Below are 21,049 nucleotides of genomic sequence, written 5' to 3' on the forward strand. Positions count from 1 at the left end.
CTCATGAGAACAACAACGCCATCAACGCCGGGTTCCACGCTGACGAGCGCTGACACTCATCACCGCGCGTGACCTGACGTCTCTGCGTGTGATGACGTCTCTGCGGGGAGCGGGTCCCCACCGACCCGCACGACGCTCCTGTCATCAGGCAACTCCGAATGTTTACTGGTTTTAGATCTTCCCGGAGGCGTTACCGCGGCTCACAGGAACGTAACCAGTTTCACCACAGGAAGTAGTCTGTCCATAAACGGAAGCGCCTGGGGCCGTGAACTTCCAGCAGAGCTTTCTGCCTCCACTGGTTCCAGTTCTGTGCGGTGACTATGGCCCAATAGCCTCAGAAGTTAAGATTGTGGACCAAGGTGAGAGCAGTCAGAGCTGCGCTCCTTCCCCTGCAGTCACCAGGCCATAGCGTTTATGACGTCAATCATGACGACAGCTCTGGGAGAATGAAGGAGTGAATTTATTTAGTCACGTGAGAAACACTGCAGGAGTTTCAGTGTCAAACTTGGTCATATTGAAGAGTTCCTGCCTGGGCTCAGCTGCAGCCAGCAGACACACAGAGGAGCTGACATGGAGTTTCACCTGCACGCATCCACAGCTGACCCACCCTGGTCCAGGTCTGGGAGGAGACCCCCCAGGAGCAGGCCCAGGTGTGGGAGGGAGGTCACACGGGCCCCTGGAGGCCTGACACACTACTGAGACACGTGATCAGCTGACAGGAAGGAGATCACAGACGTGGATCAGCCTGTGATCACGCTTACCCTTTTTGATTCAGAGCAGGATCCTGGATCCAGTCCTCAGAGGGTCCCTGATTCTGGTTTCCACTGATCCTTCGCAACAGGAAGTTATGTAATCAACAATGGCTGCCAACCAGATGTTCCATATATGGAGACCAGTGAGGAGGGACCAGTGGATCCCTGTGGGAGAGCGTCCAGCTGCAGTGACCTGTGGTTCTACAGGTGACTCAGGTAACTTACCTGGCTGGGGTCCTCACAACGTCCAAATGTCCCCTCTGTGAGTGTCGTTTGCTCATTCGTAAAGATGTGAGCCTCCCTCTTTGTCATGGTGTTACTTTGCTGAGTCGACGTAACGCAGCACAGAGCCTCCACCCCCAGACACCACGAGGAGGAGAGCTGGTGTACTGGGTGGAGTAAAATCTACAACTACCCATCACTGCTGGAAGGCTTTGGTAGGACCCAGGTGCCCAAGTCCAGGGGTCAAAGGTCACCGTGGCAGAGGAATGAACTAAGTGATTGTAGTTCACACTTGGAACAACCTGGCTCAGAAGAAATGACAGACTCTCTGACTCTTCTACCTCGACGTCGTCGTCTGGCACCTTAGCAGCCATCTGATTGGCTGAGAGCTCTACACCTGGTGAGGAGCAAGACACAGGAGGAGGAGGCCGGTCCAGCATCACGAGACCTCATCCACGCCGCAGCTCTTGAACCACCACAAGTGAACGCGTGGTTAGCTCGCTAAGCCATTAGCTGAGGGTTGATGGTCACGCTCGTGCTCGTGGAGGTCAGGACATCAAGAAGAGTTTTTGTTCCAACAAGACTTCAAATCAAGGACGTCTGGATTCTCTGTCCATGGAGACCTCTGACATCACTTTCTCTTGTTGGCTCTCATTGGCCGTTTCTCCATCAGCTGGGACGTCCCAGCAGACTAACTGTCCACCAGTGACGAGGAGTGACATCACACCTCCTGAGTGGACCGTCAATGACAACAGCACACACAACTCATCTCAAATCAAAGGTTTCATTGAGTTTAGCGTTACAATCACATGACAGATCAAGAACATTCGCCTTCGTCAACATCAGAAATCAATAAAAGGCAGTGGCAGGAGGAATAGCAGAACCGGCGCCGCCTTCCTCTTCATCCTCCTGCCGACGGGGATTTGTTCCGAGTCCTATGCGTTACATTCAGGCACATTACTGCACATTTAACCCCCACCACCACCCCCACCACCAGCGATGACAAGCTGTCAGTCATGATGTGTTCAAGGTTGTTCCCTCTGACACGGTGCTGGCGACACGCGGGGCGGCTGACACACCGGTGGTCCCCTCAGCAACGAGCCAGCAGCCGCGGCGTCTGCGCTGGTGGAGAACCACACATCAGACCGGCAGCTGCCACATGGCGCTTGGAAGATGTGTGACGGGTCTTGAGTCATTATTAGTGTGATTATTAATTATTGATTATGATCATGTCATCAGAGCACTTTGAGCCAGGCTACGCTCCTCTGGGACGCCACAGCTTCACTGACAGAAACATCCTTCATGGATAGGAACAGGTTCAAGTTCGGGTTGGTTCTGTCCCAGCAGGACCAGGACCAGAACCACGATCAGAACCTCTGAACTGAGAGGGAAGTCCAATTATGTGAAAACACTTTATGAAAATAAAATCTTCACTTCAGGAGACACAAAGCCAGGACGGAAGTGGCGTTGTGGGCGGAGACATATAACAGAGCGCATGCCACAAGTGTTGGACCGGCGTGGCTGCCACCCCAACGCTGACCTCATCTTGCTTAGCTTCATTTCACCTGTGCTGCAAGGCGTCTTCAGCACTGAGCAGGAGGACGGAGCTCTGATCTCTGAGGGCTGTTGAGTATTTACACGTGTCACCTGACCGTTTACAGGCGTGAGTATTTCCTGCTGACCGTCAGCTCGCAGGAAGGACGGCTCATTGATATGAAGGAGGAAGGTGTGAGATGATTGGCTGATGCACTTCTCTCATGAGCATTAAAGGTCACGTGTGACCTGCCAGTGTAGATAATCAGAGTCATGTGACGCTGCCAATAGCGTGTTGAGGGTGAACCGCACTACCAATACCACCTTCTACTTCCTGTGGCTGTGGAGGCTGCAGAGGAAGTGATGGACGTGTGATCAGGTGACTTGCGTGTCCCGCCCACACCTTCGCTCCAGCACCCATAAACATTCAGCTGCAGTCAATTCAGCATGTTCAGTTTTTCCTCAGTGCCTTTTCTGACGCCAACCCTGAGAAAGCCCGTGTGTGTGTGTGTGTGTGTGTGTGTGTGTGTGTGTGTGTGTGTGTGTGACCACAATGGACACATTTGGGCAGAGGTGTGCTGGAAACCTTCCGGCTCCCTGAGATGAATGGCGACTCAGTCGTATCGTTGGTGAGGGTTGTGGTTCTGTGGACGGGTGGACACAGTATGAGTACTAGTACCAGTTAGGTACTAGAACTGATACTGGTAGCACTCAGATCCACAACAGTCACTGGACCACATGCATCACAGGAGTCCAGGGTCAGGGGTCACCGCCGCCCCGTCAGCGAGGTGGATCACACATGACCACTAACTACTGCAACAGGAGTGTGTTGGCTTTGAAGAACGTGGCAGAACTGGTTCATGTAGGTCTGCAGTACCAGACGCACGGAGGAAGGACTACATCTACCACGAACACCAACTACAAATACACAGAAAGATGGCAGCCCCCCATCCAAACAAGAATTTACCAGAGTCCCAACTGAGAGTAGAAAGAGGAAATCAATATGCGCCATTGCTATTTTCACGCTGCCGCCATAGCTGTGGGTGATTCTTGAACAGAGGGCCAATCAGAGATGGCGGCGGTGGGATTCTAGTGCAATTAAAGAAGATACAGCAGACAGCAGCAGCGTCACAAACACAGACGTCCTCCGCCACCAGCAGACCGCCAGCTTCAGCTCGGCAGGAGCGCAGCAGCCGCCGCTGGCTGGATGCTCACATCCTGGTCAGTAGCTGGACCGCTTCCAGTCTGATACCCCTGCTGTCCCATCAAGCTCCTCCCCCCACATTTCTGCCCCGTGTCACTGCACATTTCTGGTCATCTGCTAGGCTGGTCCCAGGGAGAGGACGGCTGGAGGACACTCCAGTGTTGTTCTATCTCCCACTCTCCTCCATCTCCTGGCCATCAGGGCTTCTCTCCTCACAGGCTCCATCGGCCTCCTCCTGCCTTGGCTCCTGCTCGCTAGACTCCTCCTCTGGTATGACATCACATGCTGTGGGCAGGTCCTCCTCAGGTACGGCAGCGGCCGGAAGGTTGCTGCTCATCTCCTCAGCTTGTCCAGCAGAGCTGGTTTCACTCATGGAGTCGGTGGCTGCTCCTGAGCGCCGGAATAACCTCTGACCTGCCACGACAGAATGACTTTACCAACATCTTACAAACGTGTTTCCAGTCACTGAATACTTCCGAATACTACGTGTACTACCTAGTAGTGGACAGGGAAAGGACGACATGACTTGACTGATGCTCAGAGGACAAGAGGGTGTCAGAAGACAGGTAAGTACAGGTGAAGAACAAAGCTACCTGGGGGTCGCTTTGATGAGAGGGTGGGAGAGTCCTGGAGGGGGGGTCTGCCTGCCTGGGCCTTAGTCGAGTACATCACCTCCGTGGAGGCCAGAGAGCCTAGGACGGACACACACACACACACACACACACACAAACACGCTTTCTCAGGGTTCAGGCCATGAGGGGGCAGCACAAACAAGGAGACACGGTGTGTTTCCTCTTTCGAGGGCCAGAACTAAAATGTGGTCCCAAATCAGTTTTGCTTCTGTGGTTTTGTAACAATTCAGCAAAGCAAGAGAGAAACATGGCAGAACCAGGAACAGGGAGAACCGCTCCCTCCCGTTTGTGTCGAGCCCCATATTCTGACCCCTGCTCTCCATCAGGGAGCCTCCTACTGGTACCAGCCGGCTCAACAAGCACAGGAACTCGATCCACATCCAAGGCTTGGAGGGGGGCCAGCAGCACTCAGTGTACACACACTTGCATCACACGGTATCTAAAAACACCAGGCTCTTGTGAGCAGACTCACTGACTCCTCCCACCGTACCTGCAGCCAGGTTGAAGGTCCTGCCCTTGATGGAGCTTTCAACAGGAGAAAACCAGTTCAGTACCGAGCCCACCACAGGAAGCTGTCTCAGCATCCCCTGGAGGACGAGACACACAAGTCAGACAGTCGAACCTCCAAACAGGTTCTCTCGGGCCATTAAGGTGCGTCCTGAGGGAAACGTGAAAGTTCTGACCAGCAACAGCTTGTATTTATAGGAAGTAGTTTCATATTCATCCTCTGCTGGCAATGTCAGAAATTACAAGGAAAAGAGGAAGAATTCAGGAGAGCATCAGAAAGGCACTTTTCAATCTGGCATTCCTGACAAACCCCACCTATAAAAGGTGTGTGTCTCTGGGCTGGTCACCTGATCAGACACTGACAGTAAGCCACCGCTCACCTGCCCTCAGGCTCCTGTTCACCTCCCAGTCACCTGCTCTCACCTGCATCGCTGAAATTCTAACGCTGACGAAGGAAATGTCATCTTGGACAGATGGATGTAATCCCAGACAAACAAGTCTACATCCACACACCTCCTCCAGGAGTTTCTCCTCATTGGCCCTCTGCAGCTCCAGCTCCGCCTCCTGGATGCCCTTCCTCACCACCTCCGTCATGTTCTCCAGCAGCTGCAGAGAACAGAATCACTCCTGTTCACACATGAATCCTCAACACGGAATGTTCAGGAGGATTGTCAAAGAGGTTACCCTGCCACTCTCCTCGATGTCCCTCCCCAGGGCTGCCATCGTGTCCACCAGCTCTGACACGTCCACGTCCTCCGCTACCATGCAAACGAAGATACAGTCGTCCTCCGTCTCAAACTCAGGACCTGGGAAGCACAGAGGACACGGACAGAGACACCAACGCAGCCTGGTCAGATCGATGCTCTGATGAGGCACTGCTCATGTAATGGGGGGGCTGCGCACCGCTGGAGAAGACAATGTCAGTGTCCAGGTCCTGCAGCTTCCTCAGCAGCTCGGTGTTGATCTTCTTCAGCTCCTTCTCTCTTCGGCTCTCATCCATCCCTTCAGCCTGGGGCTCGTACCTGCACACCCACAGCAGCCCAGTCACAGGCTGAACGGCCACGGCAGCGCTCAGCAACCAGCAGCTCCACTGCTCAGTGGTCTTTAGACATGTCATCATCATGTGTGACTTTATGTCCACTTCATCGTGACTTGTGTCTTCTGCACTGACAACAGTCCAGAAGACACGTGCCAGTGGAGGCGTGTCCAGCCTTACCGGATGGCCCCCAGGCCGGGCCAGGAGGGCTGCTCCATGTAGCGGAGGAAGGGCGCATGTCGGTGGCTCTCCTCTCTGAAGTCCTGTCTGAGGCTCATGGTGGAGCTCATAACAGCAACCAGCTCGGACAGCTTCTCCACCAGGTCCTCCACATCCCGCTGCTCCGTCCCCAACACTGCAGGACAGCAACAGTCAAGAGGTGACCAGCAGCTCCAGTAGCACGAGAAGCAGCCGCTGGTTGCTGGTGCTGGCCAGCCCTGCTAAGCTCTGACTGCACCACGACGCCTCAGCTACGGGTTTAGCTGACAGGGAGCTTCACCACAGGTCGCCGGAGGCCACACCTTGGCTCAGAGAGCTGACATCCCAGTACACAACAGTCACACAGCACCAACACGACACCGAAACAACCCTGACTCACAAGATTTCATCTGACCTCTATAACAGAGAAGCATCCCACACATGTTCCTTCATGATTTAGCCTCTGGTTTACACCCACGTGACAACGGATACGAGCGCCACCTGACTCACCTGAGCCACAGGCTGATGAGGTCTGTTCCTACCACCTAGCGCAGCGGAATGAGCTCATCAATGTGGAGGCGAGGCATGAAGTGTTACTTGTGTCCACGATGTTAAACTCTTCACACCTCAAAAGTTGAGGTTTACGTCACCTTCGTTATGTTGCACCATGACATCATGTTGTGTCAATTAATACACTCAGGAACTCAGTCACACTTTTTGGAGTTTGTGGTTCTTTAGAGGAGCAAGAACTCAATAGCTTGAATAAATGTGTTTCATCTCATCGAACCCTGATGAGACTCAGCTGTGCTGCTGGGGATGAATTTGAACTTTTGCATGAAAAAATGAAGATTAAAAGCCATGAAACAGAGAAAATGTGGATGTATATTTGCATGGAGGGCAGGAGAGTGAGATCTGACCCCAGCAGAAGAATCTTGACCGAACACATGGATCAAATTCACATCCCTGGGCCAAAACTCATGAAAGCAGCTTCTGATGCCGTCAGGAACCTAGGAGTTCTCTTTGACCAGGATCCTTCAACTCCCACATTCAACAAATCTCCAGGACGCCTTCTTCCATCTACGTAACATCGCTAAGATCAGACACATCCTGGCTCAAGAAGATGCAGAAAAACTAGTACCTGCTTTTGTCACTTCCAGGCTGGATTACTGCACCTCCCTCCTACCAGGCTGGACTAATAAGTCCCTAAAGACTCTCCAGTGTTGACTAGAACTGGACTCCTAGTCCCCTATGATCCAGCTAGAACCCTTCAATCCCAGGATGCAGGGTTCCTGCTGGTTCCTAGAGTTCTAACAGTAGAATGGAGCCGGAGCCTTCAGCTATCAGGCTCCCCTCCTGTGGAACCGTCTCCCAGTTTCAGTCCAGGACCCGGACCCCCTCTCTAGGTTTAAGAGCAGACTTAAGACCTCCTTGTTGATCAGGCTTATAGTCAGGACTGCTTAGGCTGGCCCTTAGATCTGCTGCTATAGGCTCAGACTGCTGGGATCTCCCATGATGCACTGGGCTTCTCTCTTCTCCTCCTGTCCTCATACGTGTTACTAACTCCTCTTCTTCTCCCCTCATCCCAGATCCTGGTGCTGCTGGAGGAGGCTCCAGACCTGAAGAGGCTCCAGCTGCCACCTGTAGCTCCACCTGCTCACGTCCCCGTCAGTCCATCAGTCTCTCCTCCTGTCTCTCCCTCTTTATCTCTGTCCCTCTCTTTCCTTCTGTCTCTCTGTCTTCCTCCATTCTCTGTCTTTGTCTCTGTCCATCAGTCTCTCCTCCTTTCTCTCCCTCTTTATCTCTGTCCCTCTCTTTCCTTCTGTCTCTCTGTCTTCCTCCATTCTCTGTCTTTGTCTCTGTCCTGCTCTCTCTCCACTGATCCTGGATCTACTTGGACAGAGTCAGGACAGAACTTTGGTTGGGGTTTGGTGACACACAAATAAAAGTGACCTGACTTGTGTCAGGTGGGGTCTGATCCTCCTGGTGTCAGAGGCGTATCGACAAGACCAAGCAATGGAGGCCACATGAACCTTAAAGGTCAGCAGGTCATCAATCACGACACCCAGATTTCTGGCAGAGATTTTAGCACGAGTTGATTTGAAGAGCAGAAGGTTGATCTGTGGTTGAACACAGGGACACGCCGGGAAGACAACAAGCTCAGTTTTAGACAGATTTAGGTGGCGTTCCTTCATCCATGAGGAGACATCAGCCAGACACACTGATAGCTGAGCTGAGACAGACGTGTCTTCAGGTGGAGGAGACAGGAAGAGCTGAGTGTGGTCAGCATAGTAGTGGCAGGAGAAGCCACGTGTGCAGATTATAGCACAGAGTGAGGTGGTGAATAAGTAGAAGAGTTGGGGGCCGAGCACCGACCCCTGGGGTGCCCATCGATAAGCCATGTGATTCAGACACTCTGAAGGGTCTACCTGTGGGGTAGGACTTGAACCACAACAGCACCGATCCTGAGATGCTGAGTTCAGAGAGTGTGGAGAGGAGAGTCTGATGGTTCAGGGTCAAAGGCAGCACAAGGTCCAGCAGCAGGGGGACAGAGGACTGACCAGCAGCTCCAGTGGTTCTGTGGCTGACAGGAGTGCTGCTTCAGTGGAGAGGTCAGGCCTAAAGCCAGGCTGATAGGAGTCAGGCAGGTTGTTCTTCTGACAACGCTCAGAAACTCTGTTGAAGACTGAGCGCTCAGATATTTTGGACAGGAACGGCAGAACTGAGACCAGCCTGTAACCTGGGCCGGGTTGAGATTGGGCTTCTTACCAAAATATCACTGGGACTGTTGGAGCCAAAATTAACCCCTTCTGTGTGAGTTTGTCTTGTGCGCCCTCTACAGGCCTGGAGTGAAGTGTCTCCACAGAGGCATGATTACCTGCTCAGAGCCAGACCAGGAGTGGTGACTGGAGGCAACAGCTTTTTTACGTCTGTCTACTGCCCTCAGAAGCCTGGATTGAGAAAGACTCTCATTCCTTTCTTGATTTATGTTTTATGTTCACAGTCAAAATAAATCCTCAGCCAATTGAGGTTAAACCGCCATCTTTATTGTGGACATCCTGTTTTTGACCCATGAAGGCGAGGACAGTCAGTCATGAAACTACTGTCAATCAGTTACCTGGAACTTTGGTGACAGACCATGACAGGGACCATGAGAAATTGTTAATGATGAGTTAATATCCAGACACATGGACTGACAGACCAGGTTTGACCTCCTGATCTTGTGTGTGTGTGTGTGTGTGTGTGTGTGTGTGTGTGTGTGTGTGTGTGTGTGTGTGTGTGTGTGTGTGTGTGTGTGTTACCTGCAGCAGTGAGCAGGGGACTGAATCGAACACAGGTGCCTTCATCTTCAAGCTCCACCACATCCACCCCACTAGAAGGGACCAGCTGGGCCAGCTGCTCCCCAAGCTACAACCAGGAAGACATGCAGGTCTGAAGCCACATTTGTTACCAGTGTGGCTGGACAGTGAAGGGTTCAGTGTTGACCACAATATTGTGACACTCATTTTGTGACAGAAAGTTGAATTCTTCTCGCTCTCCTGCCACCCAAGAGCGAGTTCCTCCCTTATCCAGGTCCATGTGAATGCTACTGCTAACATGCTAACATACCAGGGATTCAGAGTTTTTCAATCACAAGCAGCAGAACCACCAAGGAACTGATCCCTCGCAGTGCCTAATGACAAAGACCTCTCACACCACAGCCCTTTGGTGCAGTGGCAGCACAGCTTAGACGAGCATCCTCAGCAGTCCCGTCATAAACACTCACCCATCTGTTGAAGGTATTGAGGACTTCTCTCTCCCCAGCGCAGAAACCCTCCACTGAACTGCTACTGGATGCTACCGACAGGACAAAGAAACAGCACCTTCAGAGACCAGTGTACAGAATGATACACCTGCTGTGTGGTCACATATTAGCATCTGGTCTGCTCACTAATTCCTGGAAACATTCATTGACAATCAGTCTTCATTTCTTGAGTATAAAATCTATTTAAGCTCAAATTTCATGCCAACTACACCTACATCTACACTGACTGAGCAGGAGGAGAAATGACCGCCAATGCCAGCGCCACCTTCGAACAGAAGCATGTTACCGTGCATGTACGAAGGGTCACGAGGTCACCTCTGACACATCGACATCAAGCAAGCGGATGCATCCCGACTTGTTTTAAATTCCACTGCAACTATCTGATCGTAAATGTACTGACGAAGTCTCTTTATCATCTCGTGCGTTGGCTGCTGCGTCCCTCACCGGCACTTGTCTCCTGGGAGAACTTCAGCAGCACCACAGGAGAGTTGAGTTCATCCTCCACCTGTTTGGAGACACAAGGACACAGATCAGGCATGCAGGGCTGGGTCTTGGCTGCGACGCACTCGTCATGGGATCGACTGTGCAGCATGCAAAACTCTTAGCAGTTGAAAGGGTGAGATGTAAACATGGAATTCAGGCTTTGCTGTGTGTGTGTGTGCCCGTTACAGCGGCGTCACCTCATGTCCATGGCAACTGAACTGTTACATGATCAAACGGAAGCTCCTCACAGCCCAAACCAAAGCTACGGATACAGACGAACCAGTGCTGCATCACATACTTCCCAGTACAAACTGAATAATATGTGGCTTTGGGCCTTCTGACCACAATCAATGCAACTTTTCAAGAAGTGGGTCCATCAACCATGTGACCAGGGTACTGATGCAGGCAGCACCTGGGCACCGGTTCGAGGCCATCACTCCAGTCTAGCACAGCCTTATTGCTCTGTTAGTGTCCAATTCAGTCAGAATCCCACTCAGCAGGCACCTGTCAATAGTTGGGTAACGTGTGGTCTGATCCCGAGCAGAAGCTCATCACTCATCCCTTCCTTATGAAAGGTCACGCCTGGGCGGGGCTCAAAGGAAGGCGCGTGGTTATGGGCTGTTGATGTGAGGGTCATGAATAATTCACAGGTTTGGCATTTTTAGCAAATTAAGTCCAACAGGTTTGACTCTCAAGAGACATGTCAGTGAATATCCAGGTCCTCGTACCCTTCACAAGACTACAAGACTACGCCAGCTCTCAGCTACGATGGTGCTTGCACAGGTTTGCTGTCGGCAGTCACCAACCTACATGATGTCAGTGATGGTGCAGACCAGTGTCACTGCCACGTCCCTGGTGAGCCTCACTGTTCGCAGCTCGTTCATCCATCCAGGGATTTATTCTTTGACATACCTTTCTTGTACAGCATTGGGAATAAAGATCAACCACTCAACATAAGTTGCCTCTGAACAGTCCTGTAAGATACAACCGCGACTTGAACATTGCACCTGCTCTTTGGGGATTCTCATCCCAGCGAGGAGCCCCGCACACGAAGGCAGAAGGCAGTGAGGACATGTACCTGGTCCTAGAGGATCATCATTCCTAAACAGAACCTGGGAATTAACAATCAGAACTACACCGAGAACAACTGGCGATTCAAGGCATGAGAGGATGCAAGAGAATGCAGACGCTGAAACACTGACACTGAGCAGTCTCCTGGAGTAGCAGCTCCAGGATGAAGGAGCTTGTTGATGGAGGGTGAGTCTGGAACGTCGTCTCATTGCTCCATCTGTGCAGAGCTCACAGACATTCCAGGGACAGGAACACGCTGACGCACTCAGAGGTCCGCAACGTCTCAGATGTACTCGACAGGGGAAATGTTGAACAGGCAGCCACTGGAGAACAGGGACGCTTTCCAGCTTCCAGAAACTGTGCACAACGTGGTAACATGAGTGTTGGCGCCCTGGCAGATGAAGACACAGCACCTCCTTGTGGTGTCCAACTGCATGATCTGCAGCAGGGTCCCATGATGAAGACAAATGCCATCTCGAGGAGCTCACGACCCTCTTTTCAAGGAGAAATACTCGTCCGGATATTAACCGTCTCTTTGAGTTTGAAACATCTCCCTGGGGCAGGTGGACTGACAGGTTCACAGCTCAGTCCTCGTGACCAACCTACTCTGAGGACGGCGGCAGCTCTGCCACTGTCCTGACTGACATCTTGAGTGGTAGACGTGCAGTAGATGATGTCAGAGTTGTTTCAGGTGACATTACTACAAAATTTGCTGTTTTTGCAGCACTTTTCTAGAACGGGCCTTTTGGTCCCGTTTGTCCGACTGCTTCAGAAGACGACAAGCACACTGGGGGCTGAAGGACTGGCATAAGCCACGCAAATGAAACCGCAAACTAAACATCTCATCAGGGCCTGTAAAGCCACTGCAGGCGACTGCAGCTAGCGAGCTGCGAGCATGACAGGGCGGCATGCAGAGTTACAATTACACACTGATCAGCCGCAGTTGTGCTTCACCTTATCGATTACAGATGGATGTTTCAGCTCCATCGCCGGTCTAACAGATGAATGAGACAAAGAAAGACTGAAAAGCAGAAGCGCAGGACAAATTCATCAATTATTCATGACCCTTCAACTACGTCCAAAGGCAACAAAACCATAATGAGTGTGGAGAGGCATCCTCTGAGCTGAGTGGCCCCCATCCCAAATACTTAGGAGGAAGCGAACAGTCCATCAGCCAGTGCAGAACCAGGTACCGCTGGGCTGATGAGTGGGGGGTGTAGCGTGAGGGAGGAGAGTGGGGGAGGAGTGAGGGAGACAGGCAGACTTGGTCCCACCTACAATAGAGAGTACCAGAGAGCCCAGAACGTCTCGCAGTGAGGCCCCGGAGATGGGCGGGATCGGCGACACCACGCCCTGTAACCAAGGCAACCAACACTGACTGATTACAGCTACAGCCACACACACACACACAAACACACACCTGTGGTCCTCAAACCCTCTGCAGCAGCGCGTGAATGTGCGGAGCTGCGGAGGGTTTGAGGACCACAGGGTCAGCATTTGGCTCCCCTGCCGACACCCTGGTTGTTCACTGCAGTGACTGTGTTTCAGTCCGGTTCTTAGCTGGAGGGGCTCAAGGATGACATCACATCAAGGTCCAAATCAGTGCAATCTGTCTTTGGTGGATGTCAGTGAACAAGCTGAGCCAAGTCCGGACCCCCAAGGCGTGTTCACAAGCAATACTGCTTTACCATGGTCAGAGCCTGGGCCAGAGAGACCTGGGTCTTGAGCCCGTCCTGCAAACAGAGAGGGGCTGGTCTTGAGCTGCAGTTACCACAGCTATCAGAGACTCCACACTGTTAAGTGGTTCTGTTACCGGTGTTTTATCGTGTGCTTGGTGTGTTTCTTCTGTTTATGGCAGCTCACACACCCAGAAAACAAACAAGTGACAAAATCAACACTCCCTAGTTTTACAGGAGAGAGAGAGAGTGTGAGTGTGTGTGTTCCTGTAGTGGCGGTGTGTTTTCCAAGGTTTCAGTCTTGTGCTCATGGACTTTGAAGCCGAGAGCCACAAGCTGACTGGTAAAGTAGAAGAACGTCAGACTGAGTCCTCTGCTCTCCAGTGGTTCTGACCTCGGCTCAGTTCAGTGTCTGTCCGACCATGTTTAGGAAAAGTTGTTTCAGAAACCTACCAAGAATGACTTTGAATTCCAAAGGACAGAATTTGGCAGATTTCAGAGCACATGCTTGCTGTCATTTTGTTTGCTGCGTGTGGGCGTGGCCTATTCAGCATCATCCTCAAGCCTTTGTTCAATGGGCTGATCATCGCTATCGGACACCACTTGGGAGTAAAGACCTGAGCGAATGTGTGCACATCCCACACGTGCCGAACACGTGGCGGTGGATTCTAACTGGCACAGATTTGCATTTTCGGCCACCGGCCCCTTTGTGGTGGAACTCTAGAGGGTTCACACGTCACCTACCGACGTTCTGATGCAGGTCAGAGGCTTCAGCTTCTGCAGCAGCTGCTGGCTCTGGAAGAGGGAGACAAAGAAACGCCTGTTCACGTCATGAAGCAAAGAGTACTACTGATGTTTCAAGTACACATAGTAGTGCTACAGTAGGTACATCCATCTTGTTACAGTAAATGAAGCTTGTGACACGAGCCAGCCTTCAGCATGAAGCAGAGACCCGATTACTGGTCAGGACCCAGTCGGGCCTGGCTCCGACCCAGTCGGGCCTGGCTCTTCAACTCCCAAGCACCTGAACCCTTGTGCCTGCTGCAGAGTCATCAGTAAGTGTGTGGTGGCTGCTACGCACCAGGGCGCTGGCATGGCTGATCTTCTGAATAATCCCGTTGTGACCCAGGTACTGCAGAGAGAGCCAGAGAGGCAGCGCTCGCAGCTTCTCCACCGGCTGGCTGGAGGTCAGTCCTGCTGCCAGAGACTAGAGGACAGACAGACATGACGTTACTGGGTCGAATGGGTGCTGTGCGAGTCATTTTGCTGGAGGTGAGATTCTGATGGGCCCACCAATGCAGGGTCTTCATGTCTGTAGAGGGTGACGGCACTGACGGCCGGCAGTCCCAGCCACAGCCCCGGGGTCAGCGTCATGCTGTCACATCTGCTGGCTGCCTGGAGGGGGGACGGCATCAGCACAGTTCACAGGTCAGTTCACCATCTTTATTTGTCCCCGAGGGGCGAGTCAGGTTTCCCACCCTTGACCTCAAACAGGTACCACAGGTATCACAATTATGACTGGTTTAACGTCATCATGGCACACATCAGAATCATCCAGAGCAAAGAAACATTTGATTGTGTAGGTACGCTACACTTGCAGGAATATGAGAGAGGGGGAAGGGTTTCATGTGTGCAGGTGGTTGCAGGGGGGGCGAGTGAGAAGTCACTCTTCCCATTCACAGACATCTGCTCTCTTGCAACATGAGCTTTGGACCAGTGTCAGCTTCATCATTGTTCAGGCCTGGCGAGACGATTACAGAGAGACTTGGCCGCTCACTGGTACTGGCAATCTGGTCCACAAAGTGAAGAGCAGCACCGCTGAAGAACAGCAGGTCTTTGGACAGTAACGTCACTGTGCTCGTACCGGCTATGGCCGAGGGACGGCGACGAGGGGGTCTGAGGTCACCTGCCACAGGCCCAGCCGCCAGAGAAGAAGAAAAGCGGGGCCATTAGACTCTTTTCTGTCCCGCCTGATTGAAAAGTGACGCTCAGATGAGTGCAGATTTTCTTCTTTCTGCTGTCTTTCATTCAAGACTCGGAGCCTTTTTGTGTTTATATTGTTCTTTTGTCAATGAATGAATTAAACTATTAAATTATTTTTTCAAATAAAACATGCTAGGCCCTGATCTCATTACAGAGATGCATACAGAGACTCAGGTCTCTTCAATCATCTTTAAATCCCTGCTATCCGTCCTTTAAGTTCACTTCTATTTAAACGTCTCGATGCTGCCTCGTGGCTCCTTGGACTAGCCCCTAAATGTTCCATACACCTGCCCTGCCTCCACTCTCTGTCCTGTCTATCTGCCTACAACCACGTAGCTACGTGGCGGGAGCACCGAGGATTGAGACGCGTGATTACCATGACAGCAGAGGTGACCGGTCCCAGCGCCAGCGTTGCCAGGTTGACCCTGAAGGAGAAGAAGTCACAGCTTTAGTAGAGTATCAGTCAACAGCGTCCCAGGTCTCACACCGATGGCCATCATCACTGCACTGACGAATACAAACGTACTTTGAAGACGTTTCGTTGGCGGACTGACCCGGAGCAGAGCGAAGAACTCTGACATGTTTGCTACTGTGAGTGATGCTGGCTTTGTTTGAGCAACAGTCGAAGAGGAGGCCCTTAACAAGCAACAACTCACAGAAAACAGTGGCCCTCATGGGAGAGGAGACACAGACACACCACTCTGCCTCCACACAATGAGCATCACACAGTAGTAGTAGCAGTAGTAGCAGTACTAGTAGTAGTATTAGCGGTAGTAGCAGTAGTAGTAGTAGTAGCAGTAGTAGCAGTACTAGTAGCAGTAGCAGTAGTAGTAGTAGTAGTAGTAGTAGCAGTAGTTGTATGAGACACATCAGGCAGCAGCGTGCAGGTTGAGAGGGAGAAACCTCCTGGTCCGTGGAACCTGAGGTGCTCTGTGAGAACACTTAGTTCCAACGATGTTGGCCTGACAGCTGTGACGAAGCACGGACCCAATATGATGTATGATAATGATAACAATGATAATGATAATAATAATGACAATTATAATAATAATAATAATAATAATAATAATAATAATAATGATAATAACGATAATGATAATGATAATAATGACAATAAGAATAATAATAATAATAATGATAACGATAATGACAATAATAATAATAATGACGATGATAATGATAATATGATAAAGATAATAATAATGACAATTATAATAATGATAATAATAATAATAATAATGATGATGATGATAATGATAATAATAATATTATATGAATTCTTGCTTGTGTTGTACGTCGCTTAGGACACAAGCGTCTGTTAAATGAAATTGTAGAATAATAATAATAATAATAATGATAAGAATAATAATGATAATGACAATTATAATAATAATAATAATAATGATGATAATAATATAATAATGATAATGACGATAATAATTATAATGATAATATAATAATAATAATAATAATGATGATAATAATATAATAATGATAATGACGATAATAATTATAATGATAATATAATAATAATAATAATATGATAATGATGATAATGATAATAATAATGATTATAATAAAGATAATGATAATAATAATAATGATAATATGATAATAATGACAATGATAATAATAATAATAATGATGACAATGATAATAATAATGATATTAATGATAATCAGAGTGTAGGAATTGTTAGTCTTGATGAGACGAGTCCAACGGTGTTGGTCCCATGTTTGTGGGACATTCGTGGGAGGAGTTATAGCGCTCCAAATTATCAAAAATTATCTTTTAGTTGTGTGGCTCCCTAGGTGGCGCTATTAACTTTTGTGGTGTTTTCTTTTAGATTAGTGAATGTTTAGCCAGACTGGACAAGTGTGCCAAATTTCAGTGAATTTCATGCATGTTCAGGGGGAGAAATTAAATGATGCTCATATTGGGCGCTCATTGACAGCAAGAACAGTCCAGGACCAGGTTTTGAATGGTGTGGATGTGAAAACCGGCTCCAGGCCGTCTGGCCCAGCTGCCTCATGGGTTTAAGGGGGGGGCTGGGACACTGTTTAGTGGGTGTTTGTAGTGTTTTTAGTGCTGCTAATGTGTTGATCTGCTGAGCAAACATAATAGGGTCTTCACCTGAAGTGCCTTCAGGCTCAGGCCTGAATAATCACACTGTTGTTATTCCAGCATCAGTTTGATCGTTTGCTCAAATTCTTAATCACAGCAAAACCTAATTTGGAAGCAGCCCCACCCTGGTGACGGGGTGCAGGATCATGTTCTGGATCATGGCTGCCAGCAGCACTGTGCCATTGCTGCCAGGCTGCCACGCTGTCTGTGGAGCGCGAAGGGGGAGCACTACATTGGTTAGAGATACGACCCACCCCTCCACATGGAGCCACATGCTGTACTGGTCACACAGGTCCTTCAGACGCCCCAACTTGTCAGTGTGGCCGGCCCCGGGGGTCCCTGTGAGCAAGAAACAGGTGCAAACCAGCTCATTCAGGTCTACTACCATACAGCAGTACACACCAACGAGTGCTAGTACCACAGGGGCAGCAGTCACCTGCATTTGCGATCAGCAGCAACGGCAGCTTCCCCGTCTCCACGTCCTCTTTGATGAGTTTGTCCAGCAGGGCGACGTCCTGATGAGCATAAATGACAGCAAATGAGCTTCAGCATCTGGAAGCGAACCGCACGAGTGCCGAGTCTCATACCATTTGATGTTGGGATCCGAAGACGGTGTTGCATGGAACCGTGCACAGACTGGAGAGCGGCAGGCCCAGCTGATGACACACAGACTCGCATTACAATACGCCTGTGCTGGCCATGACCACGGACAGGAGACGCCATCATGACTCCCCCACATCAGCTCGGATCGCTCGTACTCAACGAATAATGAAACCACTTTCTGGACAGACTACATTCAAATACTGACTCCAATCATCAATGAAAGAAGCAGCGGCCAGGCGGCGCCGGCGTGAAGGGTCGAGCCTACCTGGCTGCACACATGCTGTCCCAGGCCAGGCCTGCAGGCAGCGCTCTGGTAGATGACCGGCTGCTGGGAGCTGAGGACGGCGTAGCCCTCAGAGGCGTAGTCCTCATAGCGTGCGTTGATGACCAGCCGACACACTTTGACCAGGCCCTCCCTGTCATCCTCATGGAAGTAGGCGGAACCGTTCTCATACCTGAATGACAGGACACATGAGTGAAGACAGGAAGTGACGCTCGTGAGCGCCATGGCAGCGCACATGTACTCAGTACATACATGCATGCACAAAATCATGACAAAAACCAAAAATCTCTAGTAAACACAAGATTCGCTGCTTGCTACGTAGCACAGAGACACGTTCTACGCCAGGTGATACCGTCAGGTTCTTTGACCACGTTTTGAAATCGTCCTCTAGGTTTTTCTACTTGCTCCTTGGACTCCGTGGTAGTACTATCAACATCTAATACTTCTACTGTCAAATAAGAGCTGACATGGAGGATGTGCAGGCGTCCCCGCCCAGTCCACAGCATTCGTGACTGGTCAGACCAGGATCACGACCAGGAAGTCTGAAACACTCCCAGTACAGCAAGTACTGTATACTGAGGACAGCAGGGGCCCTCGGGTCAAGTATCCCAGCAGCAGGCCAGAAGTGTGTTTAAATACTGCAACAGATGAAGTACTGCTGGTGCACGTATCTCCCGGCTACCAGTGACACTCTCCGGACAGAAGGAAGCGTCTGGTTTGATGCACGTCGCTGCAACATGACCATCACAGCAAGTTTGAAAGCCTCCGTGATGACACTAGGATGATCAGCGCACGGCCGCTTCCCATCCTGCTCCCTGAACCCTGCTGGTGGATCAGCTGTACTGCAGCTGCATGCACCAGGCCCTACGCAGGCCCCACGTCTCCAGAGACCAGGTCCAGGAACTCTGGGTCAGGCACATGTACCACCACTATAAAACAGCCAGCATTAATGAAGCCCCAATACTACCCGTCACCATGACAACGGCATACTTTACCTCCCTGCAACTACAAATCCAATATTCAAGAGTAAAAATTTAATACACCAGCTGCAGCGAGGAGAGACAGAAAGACAGACAGACAGACAGACGGACAGAGACAGACAGATGGATGGACAGAGACAGAGAGAGAAAGAGAGACAGGGACAGACGGACAGGCAGAGAGAGAGAGAGAGACAGAGATAGACAGAGAGAGAGAGAGAGAGACAGACGGACAGAGACAGACAGATGGACAGACAGACAGAGACAGACAGAGACGGACAGAGATAGACAGATGGACAGACAGACAGACAGAGCTGATGCTGCTGGACGACCATGCAGGTTGAATTCTCTCATATCAAATCTGTCCATCAATTGGCGGCACTAAAATTCAGCTGGAAATTCTAGTGTATCTGGTCGGGATCATGACATCACCGCCTGCTCCTCTTTTCAGGTTTCCATTGACTCCCTTTCTGAAACAGAAACCCAGACCTTCCCCTCATTCCAGGATCAGCAGACTTTTCACCAAACCTGCTTTCTGCAGCGCGACAAAAACCCTGGGGCCGTGGCCCCCGGGGCGCCCAGCTAACCACCGCCTCAGCCTGCCTGAGGAACCGCACTTCCTGCCTGAGTGGGAGCAGGATGACGTCCCTCCTCTGAGCAACAGGTCCTGGTCAAGCACGTCTTCACTCTGATGCTAACCTCCTCAGAGGTGAGATTCATGTGTTTGACACTTCCCCCTAGGCGAGTAGAGCCGTGGAGCGGCGGCGTGCTGCTGAGCTCACTACTGTGCCACTGAGGAGTCGCACTAGCATTCCGTTCCGTCGGGGCAGAGCTACCTGAAGAGCCTGCAGAGCCACAGCGTGGTGTCGGACAGGATCCGGGTGGTCAGCTTGCGCAGGCGCTCTCTGTCCAGCACCGAGATGTAGGCTGCCAGGCTGTGACCCAGCAGTGCCATGTGACCCTGCTCCCCCACGTTCTGCATCCTACTAGAAACACAAAACAGCAGCTTTACAGAGGTGTGGTTCTCACTCAGCCCTCCGGCTCCAGGGCCCGGGACCGGCTGGCCCGTGTACTGCTGGAGCTTCAGCTGGTGAGCACCAGGACTCGTTCCTCATCATGAAAACTCTTCTGAGTCCCCCGTCGCACCGCTACTCACTGTGGGCGGGGCTGATCTTCCTCCTCCTCCTCTTCATGGATGAGGTCGTGAACCAGGTGCAGAATGGCGGCGACGTCTTGACCACTGAGAGGACACACACACATCAGCAGGGGGGCTCTGTCTTTGCTCTCAACAACACTCTCCTAAGGGGGGGGGGTTCCTCTGGTCAGGGATGCAGGAGACGCAGAACATGACAGCTCCTGGTAGCGTGGTACAGCGTGTTTACTAGAATGGCACCAGCCAGCAGAACGGTCCCACCCCCCCCCCCCCCTTACACACCCACGGGTTTAGAACCACAGCTGTTTCAATACAAGTAGCAGCAGCTGGTGTGTCAGAGTGGACCGAACCACCTGCATGTGTGTGTGTGTGTGTGTGTGTGTGTGTACATGTGTGTGTACATGTGTGTGCACGTGTGTGTGGACATGGGTGTGTGTACGTGTGTGTGTGTCTTACTCTCCCTGCAGGGGTCCAGGGATGCTACTCCTGCTGAAGTGCCGTGTCTCTATCGCTGCCTCCAGCTCTCTGAACACACACACACACAGGAACACACATCAGGGCGCCGCGGGACTGCGTCGTGCTGCCTTCGTGGTCGTCTGCGTCTGTCCGTGACCTCATCAGCGCCACACACCATCACGCCAGATAATTTAAGAGGAGTAATTCCCTCTCTCATCTCACCTCTGTCCGTCGCCCAAGATCCTCATGGCATCACTCAGATTCCTGCCCACTTGAGCCATTGTGGAGTCCACCATCATCCAAGGTGTGTGTGTGTGTGTGTGTGTATTTGCTGGAAAGAAAAAAATCAGAGAA

The 21,049-nt window shown here is 51.1% G+C and overlaps 1 protein-coding gene across 4 annotated transcripts in view; it reads right to left on the reverse strand.

Moving 5' to 3' along the window:
• Positions 1-1,749: 1,749 nt before the first annotated feature.
• Positions 1,750-21,049, reverse strand: part of pdxdc1 (pyridoxal-dependent decarboxylase domain containing 1) — a 21,133-nt gene continuing 1,833 nt past the window's right edge. For 2 of the 4 annotated variants that reach the window (XM_086185973.1, XM_086185975.1), the window contains 22 exons: positions 20,918-21,026; positions 20,696-20,764; positions 20,243-20,326; positions 19,923-20,072; positions 18,092-18,281; positions 17,811-17,879; positions 17,660-17,738; positions 17,478-17,562; positions 15,476-15,524; positions 14,410-14,511; positions 14,198-14,323; positions 13,861-13,911; positions 10,331-10,391; positions 9,848-9,918; positions 9,384-9,489; positions 6,067-6,241; positions 5,754-5,872; positions 5,535-5,656; positions 5,364-5,456; positions 4,834-4,930; positions 4,305-4,403; positions 1,751-4,125 (listed from right to left, as the gene is read on the reverse strand). In XM_086185973.1, coding sequence (XP_086042099.1) covers positions 3,878-4,125; positions 4,305-4,403; positions 4,834-4,930; positions 5,364-5,456; positions 5,535-5,656; positions 5,754-5,872; positions 6,067-6,241; positions 9,384-9,489; positions 9,848-9,918; positions 10,331-10,391; positions 13,861-13,911; positions 14,198-14,323; positions 14,410-14,511; positions 15,476-15,524; positions 17,478-17,562; positions 17,660-17,738; positions 17,811-17,879; positions 18,092-18,281; positions 19,923-20,072; positions 20,243-20,326; positions 20,696-20,764; positions 20,918-20,994 — 2,322 coding nt within the window. In that variant the 5' untranslated portion in view covers positions 20,995-21,026 and the 3' untranslated portion in view covers positions 1,751-3,877. Of the gene's footprint in view, positions 4,126-4,304; positions 4,404-4,833; positions 4,931-5,363; positions 5,457-5,534; positions 5,657-5,753; positions 5,873-6,066; positions 6,242-9,383; positions 9,490-9,847; positions 9,919-10,330; positions 10,392-13,860; positions 13,912-14,197; positions 14,324-14,409; positions 14,512-15,475; positions 15,525-15,625; positions 17,456-17,477; positions 17,563-17,659; positions 17,739-17,810; positions 17,880-18,091; positions 18,282-19,922; positions 20,073-20,242; positions 20,327-20,695; positions 20,765-20,917; positions 21,027-21,049 lie in introns of those variants that run through there. The other 2 variants (XM_086185976.1, XM_086185977.1) reach the window with 2 other exon arrangements.

This window comes from Aulostomus chinensis, chromosome 18 (assembly GCF_037954235.1).
Source record: "Aulostomus chinensis isolate RoL2024-O1b breed Wild chromosome 18, RoL_Achi_v1.0, whole genome shotgun sequence".
NCBI lineage: Eukaryota > Metazoa > Chordata > Actinopteri > Syngnathiformes > Aulostomidae > Aulostomus > Aulostomus chinensis.